This window comes from Salvia miltiorrhiza, chromosome 6 (assembly GCF_028751815.1).
Source record: "Salvia miltiorrhiza cultivar Shanhuang (shh) chromosome 6, IMPLAD_Smil_shh, whole genome shotgun sequence".
Classification (NCBI taxonomy): domain Eukaryota; kingdom Viridiplantae; phylum Streptophyta; class Magnoliopsida; order Lamiales; family Lamiaceae; genus Salvia; species Salvia miltiorrhiza.
This window is the reverse complement of record NC_080392.1, coordinates 23933009-23948405: the sequence shown is the minus strand read 5'-3', so window position 1 is coordinate 23948405 and position 15397 is coordinate 23933009. Positions and strand designations below refer to the sequence as shown.

General features: G+C 41.7%; 1 protein-coding gene across 1 annotated transcript; it reads right to left on the bottom strand.

Annotated features, from left to right (window-relative positions):
- Nucleotides 1-4295: 4295 nt before the first annotated feature.
- LOC130990663 (uncharacterized) lies at nucleotides 4296-8886 on the bottom strand. The gene is made up of 2 exons (XM_057914887.1): nucleotides 8442-8886; nucleotides 4296-4615 (listed from the first exon to the last, which is right to left on the bottom strand). The coding sequence occupies exons 1-2, from the start codon at nucleotides 8884-8886 to the stop codon at nucleotides 4296-4298; spliced, it is 765 nt and encodes a 254-aa protein (XP_057770870.1).
- Between the last annotated feature and the right edge of the window lie 6511 nt (nucleotides 8887-15397).

The window sequence follows — 15397 nt, the reverse complement described above, 5'->3', positions numbered from 1 at the left end:
GGTTCGAAGTGGATTTATTCTGAACAAATTATCTTCTTAAACTTTTATCATTTGCTTTCTACTTGAGAAGCAGTGCTGATCAGTGACTCTTTTGCAGCACAGCTGGTGAAATGATACCAATGTAATTTTAGCTGATGAAATGGGTCTTGGTAAAACTGTTCAGTCAGTTTCAATGCTTGGTTTTCTGCAGGTACATAATGTTGCAAGTCAGCTTTGAAAAATTTCCAATGTTTTCATGTTTTGATAGCATTGCTGATTCATAATCATTTCTGCAGAATTCTCAGCAAATTCAAGGACCATTTCTTGTTGTTGTTCCTTTATCTACCTTGTCTAATTGGGCAAAAGAGTTTAGAAAGTGGTTGCCTGAGATGAATGTTATTATATATGTTGGAACTCGTGCTAGCCGTGAGGTGGGTTGAGATATTGTTTCTGTTACATTTTGTTTTATATTAGATTTTATGTTCTTAGGTTATTGATTTCACTCTTCGTATGCAGCTGCTCTGTATTTTTTCTGTTTTCTTAGTATGCTGATTGAAGTCTGGCTGTCTTGTCTGCTTGTGTTGAAATGCAATACTTGTCCATAAATAGGTCTTGAACTTTCACGTTTTTCTAATCAGGGTCTTGAATATTGTCAATTCAGTCGTTGAACTTTGTATTTTGTTGTAATTGAGTCCTTGAACATTCATTTGGTTCAGTTATCTCCTTAAACTTTATATTATGTTATAATTAGGTCCTACGGAAGGTGGCCATTTGAGGATATAATAATAACATAACACAAAGTTTTCAGTTGGACCAGATGAATGTTTGAGGACTCAAGTACAACTAAATGCGAAGGTCAGGCCCAGTGGAACCAAATAATGTTAAAGGATCCAATATGAAAGTCCAATAAGCCATTCATGTAATATTCTTTTTCCTTCTGAAAAAGTTCATTTGAAGGAACCATGACATAACCATAGACAAATTTTACATTTTGTTTGGAATGAGTGATTCTCCTTTGGTACCCCATTCACATCAATCAGATTTGCATAACTACCTGATGTCAGCATGTACACCTCTTCACATATAATTTCAATAATGTACTGGTACATTTAGAAGTTATCAGAAGACTAAATGCCCATTCTTTTAGATTGTAACAGCTTCAAAGAGAAGGTCTGATTGCTGGGTCATCCGGGGCCATCCTTCCCTTCTTACTTAGATATTAATTAGAAAGTATTTCATAATTTCAGAATTTGTGAGATTCTAATTTTTTTTTGTTAATGCTTATATGCTATTCTCCTGTTGCAATGCAGCTTACAACTGATCTTGCAATGCAGCTTACAGCTGCAATGAAGAGTATTCTTTCAACTTGTGGAAGTATCAAAATATCGTTTTCTCGTCGAACTCCCAGGACTGTGCGTACTACTCTCTTCACAATTTAGGTAATTATTTATTTGAAGCTAAATTCTTAGTCATGCTGTAATGAACAGGTATCTGAAATCATTTTGACTGTAATGAACAGATCCAAATCCACATATGGGACATCTAGCTTTAGCAGATCCAAATTCTTAGTCGTGCCACCTTTTTCTCACAAACTACTGCCACGAGCCAAAGTTAATTTGCTATGTGCTACCTTTTCTCAATTGGAAACTTTTTCCAATCCTAATCTTTTAAAGACATCTATAGTTGCAAGTAGATGACCTTTCTTTCTACTTGTGGTATTAGCTACTTGAATGAGAAGTGAATTTTACTGTATCTGTTCGGTTATAGTAAAGAGCTGCATATATATACATTTATTTATTTGTGTGTGAGTATTGTGAGAAATTGTACAGAACCGTGTTATAGTGTGTTGATACTATTCCTCACTAATTAACTTAGTAATTCTTTTGATATATGTTATTACTTAATCCTTAGTACTTTGATGGTTGCTTTTCTCTTATTTCACATATTTTATTTGGATTATTTTTCTATTGGCAGGTTGAGCTTGTGTGTCGGGTTCTCTCCTAAGTTAGTTGCTGCAAATTCATCATAGCAGGTCAACTAGTTCATGAGGACTTGGTGCTAGAACACATAATATGATAGATTTTTGTTTTAGCTATAAGATAGTTGGTACTTTCAATTTTGAATCGAAATATGCAATGATCATATGTACTTGATACTTGGTTCATTTGGATGGTAATGTATGAATATTTTGGATGATATATAATATTGTTATTGGTGATTTTATCATTTTGTTGTTTTAAAGTTATTTATTTATTTCTTGAGATAAATAACATAAAAATCGAGAAAAAAATATTAAATATGCTAGTTGTAGTTGAAATACATAACAGTATAAAAAGTACAAAAAAATCGTTATGTATTTCTATCAAAGATAACGGTAAAAACCGTTATAAAAAGTAAAAAAAACTGTTAACTATGATAGAAAAAAAACAAAAAAAATACAAAACATAACGGAAAAATCCTCATACATAACGGTAATAAATCGTTATGTATAAGCATTATAGATAACGGTTTCATACCGTTATGTATAGAAAAAAAACTGTTAACTATGATAGGAAAAAAAACAAAAAAATACAAAACATAACGGAAAAATCCTCATACATAACGGTATAAACCGTTATGTATAATCATTATAGATAACGGTTTCATACCGTTATGTATGAGCGTCTCGTACCGTTATCTATTCTCACATACATAACGGTTTTTTAACCGTTGTCTATGATACGTATCATAGATAACACCACTATACACAACAGTTTTTTTGCTCATAGATAACGGATAAAATCCGTTATCTATGAGCGTTTTTCTAGTAGTGACCCCAAATCTATTTATCCCTTTCGAGGGTGAAACCTTCAAGAAAACCTTGTCTCCTATCTCGAAATGCAACTCTGTGCGGCGGGTATCTGCGTAAGATTTTTGTCTATCTTGCGCTTCTTTGATCCTCTGCCTTATCTTTCGGACAATCTCAATCATCTCTGCGACTGTGTCCGGTCCTAACACTTTCCTCTCACCAACTTTATCCCAGTAAAGTGGTGATCTACATTTCTTTCCGTAAAGAGCTTCATACGGAGCCATACCAATAGTCGCCTGGTAACTGTTGTTATAGGCAAACTCTATTAGTGGCAAAATCTTCTCCCAATGTACTCCTCTATCTAGGATAGTTGTTCTTATCATATCTTCTAACGTCTGGATAGTCCTTTCTGACTGTCCATCAGTTTGGGGATGAAAGGCTGTGCTAAAATTCAACCTTGTACCCAACTCTTTCTGTAAACTCATCTAAAAGCGTGACGTAAATTTGGAATCTCTATCTGAGGTGATCGACACCGGTACTCCATGCAATCTTATAACCTATGTGCTAACTTATCTGATCCATACGTGATTGGAATCGGTATGAAGTGTGTAGATTTCGTTAGTCGATCTACAATCACCCAAATCGCTGTATTTCCTCTCTGACTTTTGGGTAAAGCCGTCACAAAATCCATTGCTATGTGATCCCATTTCCATTCGGGAATCTCCAATGGGTTTAACTTCCCATAGGGTCGTTGTAATGCTTTCACTTGCTGACAAGCTAAGCATCGTTCTACAAACGAAGCTATGTCTCGTTTCATTCGGTCCCACCAAAACCCCTTTTTCAAATCCTGGTACATCTTTGTACCTCCAGGGTGAGCGGTGTAAGGTGTGTCATGAGCTTCACTCATGATCTTATCCTTAAGCTCATCATCGTGGGGAATGCATATTCTTTCCTCAAACAAGATAGCATTATCTGATGCTTCTTGGTAATTCTTGGGATCTCCTGTCCTTATCCTTTCTCGTAACTTTTCCATTTTCTCGTCCTTCCTTTGTGCTTCAACCACCATTTTCCTCAAACTAGGCATCGTCGCAACGATACTCGCTATGGTTCCTGGTGGTTCTATCACCTCTATCTAGGGCTGGCAATTTTCGACACGACACGATAACCCGACACGAAACCGCACGAAATTAATGGGTTAGAAACACGCACGATAAGGTTCGGGTCCTTATCGGGTCGACCTGATAAGGATCTGATAATTTCGGGTCGGGTTCGGGTTGGGTCGGGTTCGGTTCAGGTAACCCGATAATAATATTATTATTTTTATTAAACATTTATTTTAAATTTTAAATTTTTATTTTCTTAGTTTACTTTAGGTTAGTAGGGTTTCATATCATTCATCCCTTCCAATTTCCCCGCCGCACACCCGTTTCGTCCCTTGACTCCCTTCCAATTTCCATTCTTCCAAGTTCCAACTCTGCCGCCCGCCGCCGCACTGCCCCGCCCCGCCGCCCGCACTCGACGTCGACTCTCAAGTCACAGCCACATCGACGACGACGGCCCGGCGCAGCCCTTCTTCGAGTCGCCGCCCCATCCCACTGTCGAATCTCACGGCTCCCTCTTCGCCGCCTCTCTCCCAAAGTTCCAGTCGGCGCGGAGGAGAGGAGGAGGAAGAGGAGGAGCAAGAAGAAGAAGCAGAGGAAGAGGAGGCATCGGAGTTACTTCTCGTCGTCTGAGTCCTCATAGTCGGATTCTGGTTCCGACTCTGATTCGGAGGAGAGGAGTCGTCGGAAGAAGGGTAAGAGCAGGAGGCATGGGAGAAGGCACTAATGGATCTTGATGTGATAAACCCTTTAGTTTTATGTGTTTCACTTGCAAAATTTGTGTTAATGGTTTGCAGAGATTCTCCTCTTGTATTAGGAACTATGCTTTGCTGAGTTTTATGTGTTTCGCTGGTTCCGAGTCTTCCGACTCTGATTCTCTCTCTCTCTCATGATCTGGATGTTTTTGTGGACGTCAAGATTAATAATGGTTGTGTTACAGTTAATCGATTGGTATTGAATTGTAATTGCTGGTGTTCATATATTATGAAGATGATTGAAAAGGAAAATCAATGCTTGATTTATAAATGATTATATCATGAGCTACCTAATTCCAGTGTCAGATTTGATGCCATGGATTAGTTGTTTATTGTTTTTATTGTTTTCATTTGATGCATACTCTATTGATTTATTATGTTGATTGTTGAGCATAGCATATGTGATGAATTTTGTATTTTTTTTATATTATCAGATCGTGCCGTTATCGTGTTGTGTCAACCCGATTCAAATTGGGTTGTTATCAGGTCCTAATCAGATCGTGTCGTTATCGTGTCGCTATCGGGTCGTGTCAACCCGATTCATATCAGGTTGTTATCGGGTTCGGGTTGGGTTCGGGTTTAGCTGTATCAGGTTGGGTTCGGGTTGGGTTTTAGCATTCCCTTATCAGGTCGGGTTCGGGTTTGGCCTTATCAGGTCGGGTTGATATCAGGTCGACCCGATAGCGATCCGACCCGCACGATTTGCCACCCCTCATCTTGTCAAAGTCCTTTATAAGCTCATCCTCCCTCGTGAGAAGACATCCTAACTTTGACGAGACTTTTCGGCTCAATGCGTCGGCTACTACATTGGCCTTTCCGGGGTGATAGTTAATGCCGCAGTCATAATCCTTCACCAATTCGAGCCATCTCCTCTGCCTCATGTTAAGATCCTTTCGCTCGAAAAAGTATTTCAAACTTTTGTGGTCCGTGAAAATCTCACATCTAACTCCGTAGAGATGATGCCTCCAAATTTTCAGGGCATGCACAACGGCTGCAAGTTCTAGATCATGTGTTGGATAATTTATCTCGTGGGGTCTAAGTTGTCGTGATGCATAGGCTATCACTCTTCCTTCTTGCATCAAAACACATCCTAGCCCATTCTTTGACGCATTTGTATAGATGGTATACTCTTTATCCATTTCTGGGACTGTCAACACTGGTGCTGTAGTCAACCTTCTCTTGAGTTCTTGAAAACTCTCCTCGCACTCCTCTGTCCAATTGTACTTAGCTTCTTTTCTAAGTAATTGGATCATCGGTCTTGCTATCGTGGAAAATCCTTCAATAAACCTACGATAGTAACCTGCTAAGCCTAAGAAGCTGCGAATCTCGTTAGGCGTAGTTGGTGATCTCCACTCATGTACGGCTTGTACCTTGGTGGGGTCAACCTTAATCCCTTCGGATGAAACAATATGTCCTAGAAACGTTACTTCGTTCAACCAAAATTCACACTTGGTGAATTTGGCGAAAAGCTTCTCAGCTCTAAGCGTTTCCAACACTACTCTCAGATGTTGTTGGTGCTCTTGCTCATTCTTCGAATAGATGAGTATATCATCTATGAAAACTAGGACAAATTTATCCAGGTATTGATGAAACACTCGATTCATGAGATCCATGAATACTGCTGGGGCGTTCGTCAAACCGAATGGCATAACTATGAACTCATAGTGTCCATACCTCGTTCGAAAAGCTGTCTTAGGTATATCTTCCTGTCGAATCTTCAACTGGTGATAACCCGATCTCAAGTCAACTTTCGAGAAAAAGCTCGCTCCTCTTAATTGATCAAACAAGTCGTCTATCCTTGGTAAAGGATATTTGTTCTTGAGTGTCAATTTATTCAGTTCGCGATAATCTATGCACATTCTCAACGTGCCATCCTTCTTTTTGACAAAAAGGACTGGTGCTCCCCACGGGGATACACTAGGTCGGATAAAACCTAACTCGAGCAGTTCTTGTAACTGAATCTTCAACTCTTGTAGCTCTTTAAGTGCCATTCTGTAGGGTGCCTTTGACACTGGTGCTGAACCAGATTCTAAGTCGATAGTAAACTCCAACTGTCTCGTTGGTGGCAATCCTGGTAACACCTCGGGAAATACATCTCCATATTCCCTTACCACTGCTACTGATAACACTCATTTTTCCATGGTTTTTAATATTCATATGATGTTAATTTTATAGGAAATTGAGTGTTGGATGATTGTTTTGTGCTTAATTTGCTTTATCTTGTGAAACATGATTCTTACTCGAACTTTGAAGGAATTTTCAGATTTATTGAGTTCGAATTTGGAACAATCTTCTGAAATAGAAGTTGTATATCGTCTCGATACGAGTTCGTGAGCGCAAACGGATCATAAATCGGAGTTCAGACGAGAAAGTTATGGCCGAAACAAAAAAGTCGCGCGCAGCAGTCAAATTCGGCGACCGGTTCGGCGACCGCCGAACGGGTCGCCGTTGTTAGGCGTGTTTTCGTTTTTTCCGCGTTTTTTACGATTTTTCAAGTTATTTTCGGTTTAGAACTTGGTTTTTCACCCTAAGACTATAAATAGGTCCTCTTTTGACCTATCTAGGGTTCCCAGCTTTAGTTTTTCAGTTCCCAACATTCATATTTCAGTTTTATAGCTTTAGAATATTTTAGCTTTCCAGTTTTCAAGGCTTGGATCAAGATTGAAGATTCAAGCCGCCACAATCGTTTTAATTCGGTTTTTATACAATTTGTTTTTACAATTGCGTTCAATTTAATTATGTTTATGTTTGATTTTATTATGTCTGGCTAGTTCTTTTATTCTGAACCTAGGGTTTGTATATAGCTGATTGATTATGTGTTTTTGATTTATTGATATCAATTTGCCCTCCAACTTGTGATTCATGATTCCTGGTGCTTAATTTCTTGTGAATTATCTGATCAATGATTTACATGTTTAGCTGTTCAGTTTGGGTCTTGAATGCGATAATTGTTCAGCCGATTCAGGAATGCATGATATAGTGTTAGCCTTGAGTCTTGAATGCGATAGGTGAAGCTATAGGAAGCTATTCTTTATGTGCTATTTGGAGTTGATTGATTCCTTGGAGTCTTGAATGTGAAAAGGGATTAATTAATCTACGTTCATAGGTGGTCGTTAGAGACGCTTGTGAACAATATAGTGATCTTTCATCAGGGTTGGATTAAAATTGGTAATTGAATCAATAGGTTGAATACATGTAGTTGATTGGTGAAAATACATCCCTAGGGTCAGAACTTTCCTTATATTTGAGTTAATTATCATAGTTTACATGCTCTTTAGTTTTATTTAGTTAATCTTAGTTCGTAATTCACCTTCATAATCGTTTCACTTGCATACTGTGAGAGTCTGTTTAGGAAATAGATAGAGTGATTTCGTTTTACAGTCTCTGTGGATACGATACTCTGCTTGCTGTTTTCGTACTACAATTACACTGTTTAGTTGCAGTTATTGTTGCTATAAAAATAGTGATCAGCTACATCCTCTAAGTTCTTACTTGATTCTACTTCATCATTCAAGTAAACTAGGTAAGCTTGTGCTTCTTTCTTCTTCATCAACTTCGACGCTTGTAGTGCCGAAACGATTGGGACTCTCTTACTTCTATCTATGCCATGAAAGCACATCGGTTCCTTCCCAGGTGGCTGGAAAGTTATCATCCTTTTCTTACAGTCAATCGTGGCAAAATTCTCTGCTAACCAATCCATTCCTAGAATAATGTCTACGTCCCATATAGGCATTAAGTGCAAGGTTTTTTCTTTCATCCTTAGTGACCCTAACTCAAGCTCTATGTTAGAGATCACGTGAGAAACTGTAGTAGCTTTACCTACAGGAGTAATTACTCTCAATTCGGGTGTAGCTAGTTTTGGTTCCAGTTTGAAAGTATTTACGCATGCTTGAGCAACAAAAGAATGCGAAGCTCCTGTATCAAACAGAACTATAACTGGTACATCCAAAATCTTGCCCATACCTGTCAGGTTTCCCTGATTTTTCTCGGGCTGTTTCTCATTGAGCGCAAAGGCTCTCTGATGCTGTGGTAGTTGTTGTTGCTGCTGCTGCTGTTTCTGGTGTTTCTGTGGACCTTGCGGCTGGCGCTGTTGTTGGGGCGGTTGCGGATACCCCATAATGGCTCTCAAGGGCTGAGCCGAACTCTGATCAGGCTTCCCTCTTGCCATTCCTTGTTGTTTACTCGGGCAGTGCGACGAGTAATGACCAGCTTGTCCACAATTGTAGCAAACATTAGATCCAGCTTTGCAAACCCCCAAGTGCATCTTGTTGCACTTGGCATACGGCGGCGTCCTCTGTTGTCCTGATGACTGTCCAGGGTATTGTTGTTTACCCTATTGTTGTTGGCCTTGTCCTTGCGATGGCTTTCTGTTGCCTTGTCCTCTGTCCTCCCATTTTCTCTTCCCACTCTGTGATGGAGGCGCAGTCTGTTGTCCTCCAGATATTTTTGTCTGAGTTAACGGCGGTGCAGGTGCTTGCAGTGCTTTCTCTGGCTGCATAGCCAACTCCATATCTAAGGCTCGATTTAAAGCCTCAGTGTATGATAGTGCGGCCTGACTTGCCAACACTACTCTAATGTCCTGCCTCAAACCGGCGCAGAAAAGCTCAGACATCTTCTCATCAGTGTCCACCTTCTATGGAGTAAAACGTGATAAATCACAGAATTCTCGGTCATACTCTGCAACCGATTTCTTCCCTTGCTTCAAATTTGCAAATTTAGCTTCTCGCTTCTTGCGATAACTCCTCGGTACGTATTTCTCGAAAAGCATAGTCTTAAATTGTTCCCAGGTGTAGTTCTCTATTTGCTCGGGTGTCAGGGTCTTCTGATGTGCTTCCCACCAGTAATCGGCTGATCCGATTAGTTGGAAGGACATGCACAACATCCTTTCCTGATCATTACACCTGAGGAACTTAAAGATCCTCTCCAAAGCCCTAACCCAATCTTCCGCCTCTTGTGGACTTCCAGTTCCACTAAATCCGGTGGATTTTGTCGAAGAAAAAGTTCTTTGATTCTCCTCTCAGGTTGCGGTGGTGGCGGGGGAGTATCTTCCCGCCTGTCATCTAAATTACGTCCTTGGTTGCGTCTCGGAGGCATTCTGTACTTAACAGAAGAAAATTCTCACGTCAAACATCATTCTAAGCTTTGACGAAGCTAAACTCAACTCAAGGAAACCAACACGCTCACTCAAAATTCGTAAAAGAAATAAAGCTTATAAATGCTAACAAAAGACCACTCGGGTCAACCATATATACCCATCATAAGGTTGCCTCTTTAGAGGACTTATACAAAAATACCATAGTACTTATTATGATGTCGCTCTAAGCTAACATCATAAATAGTACTATGTCTCGGTATGGACCTCATACGGTCACTCCTACCGGCGACTCATCTAGTTGCTACTCTAGCATACTAGGAACGTCTATCTATAACATCTATAGGGCAAAATATATACACATGCCTATCTAAGCATGTCAAAAACATCAAGTACTAGTATTTCCCCAACTATATATACATCACAGCATAAAAGAAAAACTACGGCCAGGGCGTACTGCCCACACTCTCGCGGTCCTCATCGGCTCTAACCTCCACCAGATCTTCCATCGGCTCCTACTCGTCCTCATCATTGACTATAGCCTCTATCAGATCCTCCATCGGCTCCTCCTCGTCCTCATCCTCGGCTATAGCCTCTATCGGATCCTCCATCGGCTCCTCCTCATCCTCGGCCTCAACCCTAGCCTTTATCGGGTCCTCCATCGGCTCCTTCTCCTCCTCGGCCTCAACCCTAGCCTCTATCGGGTCCTCTCCAAAAATGGACTCGATGGCTACTAATCTCTCTTGGAGCTCCCGGTGCGAAAGACATCCCGTCAGCAGATCCGCGTAGAGAATCTGAGTGTCTGTGACAAACCCCATCTTGTGCGGGTCTAGTGGCTCAAGACGGCACGTCCCAACTGGAACCTGCTGCTCTGGGTCGTCCTCGGCAGATCTCTGAACTCCTGCGGGGCGAGATCCTCCTGCCTCGCACTGGTCCTGGTGACCAACTCTGGGAACAGCGGGAATAGTAGGTGAGGGTACGCAGTATGGAGATGGAGTATAGTACGGAGATGGTGGCCTGTCAACCGTACTAGGCGATCGTATAGCCTGAGGGGCTGGAGCTGGCACTGACTCGTCGTGGTATGACCCAAACTCGGGCGGCTCAATCGCAAAAGCTCGGGCCAAATCAAACGGCCTCTCGTGCGGTCCAATAGGGGAAATTCCCCAAGCCAGAAACTGATGGCTCAACACGGCCACGAAACCAGTGAAGTCTCCGTAGAGATCAAAGGCCTGTCCCACGCGGTAGATGTAATGGGGGGCCATAGCTCCTGCCCATCTCTGCCACTCGTCCGGCAGCACACTGACTAGGCGCATGATGCCATCAAGACCAGTAACCCCTGCTCGAAGGCTGGCCTCTAGCCACAGTCTATGGTAGTGCGCCAGGAACTCTGCCAACGTGTCTCGGTGGCAGATGCCGTATGTCTCGTACTCATACTTGACCTGTGCTGGGGTCGATCTCGCTGTCGTCCACTTTCGCGCGGTGCGGATAATCCTGGCCATCCTATAAGGAAAACTTAAAGGTGACTCGAAGTACTAACCCGACTCAACTCAGGAAACATAAACAGGCACAACATAAACTCAAACAAATAAATACTTAAAAGCAAATGCTAAATCTCTCAAGCTTAAGCTCTAAGTTCTCCCTTCATCCCTCTACTTAGTAGAAAATCATTCTAAACAATGATATTAGATTCCTGTATCTAAATCATCGTGACTCAACTCAACTGCTCAAACAATTCACATCACAAAAACGTCACATCTTACATTACTACATAATTCATGCAACATAATAACTCGTTATTAATCATGTTGTCATGCTCAATCTCAAGCTATGCATTTTCAAAGTATAACATCATAACTCATCATATAATATCAACATCATGCTCATCAAAATTTAATGACGATTAAACTTTAAAATTTTTACATACCTCGTTGAGCTTGGTGTGATGGTGCGCTGAGCTTACGGTTGTTTGTTTAGCCCTATTTTGTAATGAATTTGTGGGTGTTTACGCCTTATATTGACTTTTATTTTGGTCTCTTTCACTCTAGAGTTGATTGATTTGAGCTTTTGTGCTAATTTTGTTGTCTCAGAATTTTATGCTCAAATTGATTGATATGTGGACAAAACTAAAGTCAGAATTTTGTTGAATGGTCTGAAGAAGAATCGAAGTTCGTCTCGATACGAGTTCGTAGGCGAAAACGGATCTAAAATCCGACTTGAAACGAGGGAGAACGGACCAAAACAAAAACGCTGCGCAGTGCAGTCTGCGAAAGGCATACACGGCGGCGCCGTCCGACGGCGGCCGCCGTCCCTGGGCTCGACAGTTACGTTTTTGCCATTTAAAAGACCATTTTTGGGGTTTTTCTTCACACCTTCGAACACAGCAGCCTCTAGGGCGAATTTCCACACTTTTCTATGCTTTTTGGAGTTTCTAAATATTTACTTTAGCTTTTGGAATCATTGGATCGCTTTTGATGTCAATCAACATTCACCGGATTAGTTTTCTCGGATCACTACGTTTTTGTAAGAACTCACTTTAGTTTCTTAGTTTTTTGAATCCTTGGTTATTTGAATTCCTTCGTTGATGCTTTTGATGAATGAGATGGTTTGAGATTGTTGTTATTGATTCTTGATAAATTACGTGAATCGTTGCTTCGTTATTGTTGCCTACTGATTTCTCTTAGTGATGAATGTTTAGTACTTTCTTTTATGGTGATTTAAGCTTTCTTGATATTGAATTGATGCTTGATTTAGTTTCATGCCTAGGTAGTGATTAATCATTGTTGATTCATGAGTTATGTTCGTTTGGTTAGAGTGCTTGATTGAAACCCTAGTTAATATGCTTAATGTTCAATCACGTCGTTCCTAGTTATTATATCTCTACTGCTTTAGTTGTTGTTTATTGCTTCCTTTCATTTACGTCTTGGTGATAGAGTGTGAGACAGTGCCAGACCCAACTACCCGATTAGAGTGTTTAGGTTTCTTTTTCGTTCGAGTGAGTAATACAATTAAAGCCCTGCTAAGCCTTCCGTGTGAGACGACTTGAGTCACCTTACCGCCCTAGGACGACCTCGTATAAATTGGAGTCCATCCGCTAGGTGTTTTTGGATGAGTCAAATTTTGGCGCCGTTGTCGGGGAAGGCTTTAGGCGTTTGGTTGTGCTACTTTGTTTTCCGTGTTTATTTTATTTTTATTTTTGCTCAGTTTTTTTCTTTCTCCCACTGGTGCGTTTGATCTGTTTGTTGAGTGTTGTGTTGTTAGGGAGTTGAAGTCTTAACAGGAATTTGACATTCTACTTGACAACACTCACCGTGCACGCGAGGTGCTTGAAGCCTGGGAGAGAGTACCGAGTCTCTTTTGTCTAGCGTTGAAGTTGAGGAGATGGCAGGAAGAAATTTGCAGTACATGGGGGATTTTACCCGGCCTGTCATAGAGGCCATGAACTCAGCTATTGTGCTCCCCACTGCAGTCAGGAATTACAACCTGAAGCCCAATGATTCAAGTATGCTCCCCCTCTTTTATGGGCTGCCGAATGAAGATGCCCTGCAGTTTATCCGGGACTTCTGCGCCTAAGTGCAAACTTTTCCACTGTTGGAGATCACAGAAGATCAACTGAAGCTTAAATGTTTCCAGTATGCACTCAAGGATCGGGCAAGGACTTGGCTTCTCTCCTTACCGCCTAGTTCTATCACTACTAATTGGGAAGAGGCCTGTGAGAAGTTTATGTTGAAGTTCTACCCAAATCACAAGACACAAGAGATTAGAACTCAAATCATGAACTTTGTTCAAGGAGCCTACGAGCCACTCCATGAGGCTTGGGAGAGATTCCAGGATCTCCTCCGCCAGTGCCCGCAGCATTAGTTAACCCCAGTGATGTTGATGCAACTCTTTTATGACGGGTTGCTGCAGACTTCTCAATTTATGGTGGATAGCACGGCAGGAGGTAACATTGCGAGGAAGACTCCCGATGAGCTAAGGGAGATTTTCAAGACCCTAGCCGAGAGCTCACAATAGAAGCCGATCCGAGGAAGGAAAATTGAAGCTAGTGCAGTGGCACCTAACTATGAGCTGCAGAAGCAGGTTGCTGAGATCATGAGGAAGATGCAGCAACTGAAAATGAGTAAGGTGGAACCACCTCCAGCTCGTGAGCCCATTGTTGAGAGTTGTGGCATTTGTGGTGATTATGGCCATGGAGCCAACGAGTGCCATAGGATGGGCGAGCGTACTTATGAAAGAGGAGTAGAAGTCTTTGCTGCACAAGGGTATTCGAGTAGGCAACTCCAGGGTCACATGCAAGGACACGGGCAGAGTTCTCAATACTGTCAATTCCAGCAGCCTATGGGTTATCAGAACCAGCAGCAGTTCTACCCACCTCAGCAGCACCAACCTCCAGGCCCCTTATTTGAGGATCAGATGCAAGCTTTCATGCAAGCTAGCAAACAGGCGATGGAGGCTCAGAGTACTACCATCAAGCGCCTCGAGACTACAGTTGAGCAACTAACGAGGGCCTTGAATCAGTTACAGCAACAACAACCAACTGGAAAGTTTCAAAATCGAGACGAACATCCGCATAAAGCTCATGCTGTGGCGGTAGTCAAGGAAAATGCCCCAATAACCATGGGGAAATGGAGAAGCAAAACCGTGGAAGCAATCAAGGCTATCCAATGCCCCAGTGAGCCACTGCCACCTGTCACTGTTTCACCAGACCAACCACCACCCAAGCAAGGAGATCCAGGTAGCTTTATTTTTTATATTAGTTTAGGTGGGGTTGAAAAGGTTTTGGGAATGCTTGATTTGGGCGCGGCAGTCAATTTGATGCCACTTGATATTTTTGAGAAATTGGGTAATAAAGAGCTTAAATGCACGAATATGAAGATAGAGCTAGCTGACGGCTCTATTAGTAGCCCACGGGGCCTTGTTGAGGATGTTGAGGTTGTTGTGAGGGGGATTAGTGTTTTGGCTGATTTTGTTGTCCTTGATGTGGGAAAAGGGATTAGAGGCGAGAATGGGCATCTCGTGCTGCTTGGCCGACCTTTTATGGCCACCACCCATACTCGCATTGATGTGAGTACGGGAACTGTGAGTATGGCAGGGGCAGGTAGAGCTGTAACATTCTAAGTTTTTGATAAAAAAACCTACTACTCCAACTTCCTTAATTCAAAACTGCTCTTATGTTGAAACATTTGATTCTTTGGATGAGGATTGTATTGTGCAGGAATTCCTTAATAAGCTACAGGAGGAGGACGAGATCGTGGAAGAATTTCTTGCTAACTTGCAAGATGAAAGTGAGATTGAGCAAGAATTCCTGGATAAGCTGCAAGAGGAAGATGATAAAGAGCAAGGCCTTCTGGGTGCCTTGCTACTGGAAGAGAAGCTTGATGAGGTTGTGTCACCCGATCTCCTTGGATGTGTGGATAGAAGACCAACTCAAGATATGAGCATGGAGCGCTCATTTGGAGGACCCACAGCTGCAATTCAAGAAGACGTGTTTACAAGGGCGTTAAGGCAGCTAGAGCTTCAATCGGATTTTGGTTAAGGGGTTCTCTTAGTCGGGCTGGCGACTTAAAAACTAGCGCTGCATGGGAGGCAACCCATGTTTTCTTGCTTTTTCTTGTTTTTGTTTTTCTTTCGTTTTGTTTGGGTTTGTGTTTCTGTTTTTTCTGTTGTTGGGTGCAGGTTGGTGCGT

Excerpts from the sequence above, each read along its gene's own strand:
- LOC130990663 (XM_057914887.1), bottom strand. The coding sequence starts at position 8,886 with ATGCACTTGGGGGTTTGCAAAGCTGGATCTAATGTTTGCTACAATTGT. Across the intron at positions 4,616-8,441 it reads GAGAGTAATTACTCCTGTAG|GGTTTATCACATCAAGATCC; the intron begins GTAAAGCTACTA and ends ATAAAACTAAAG.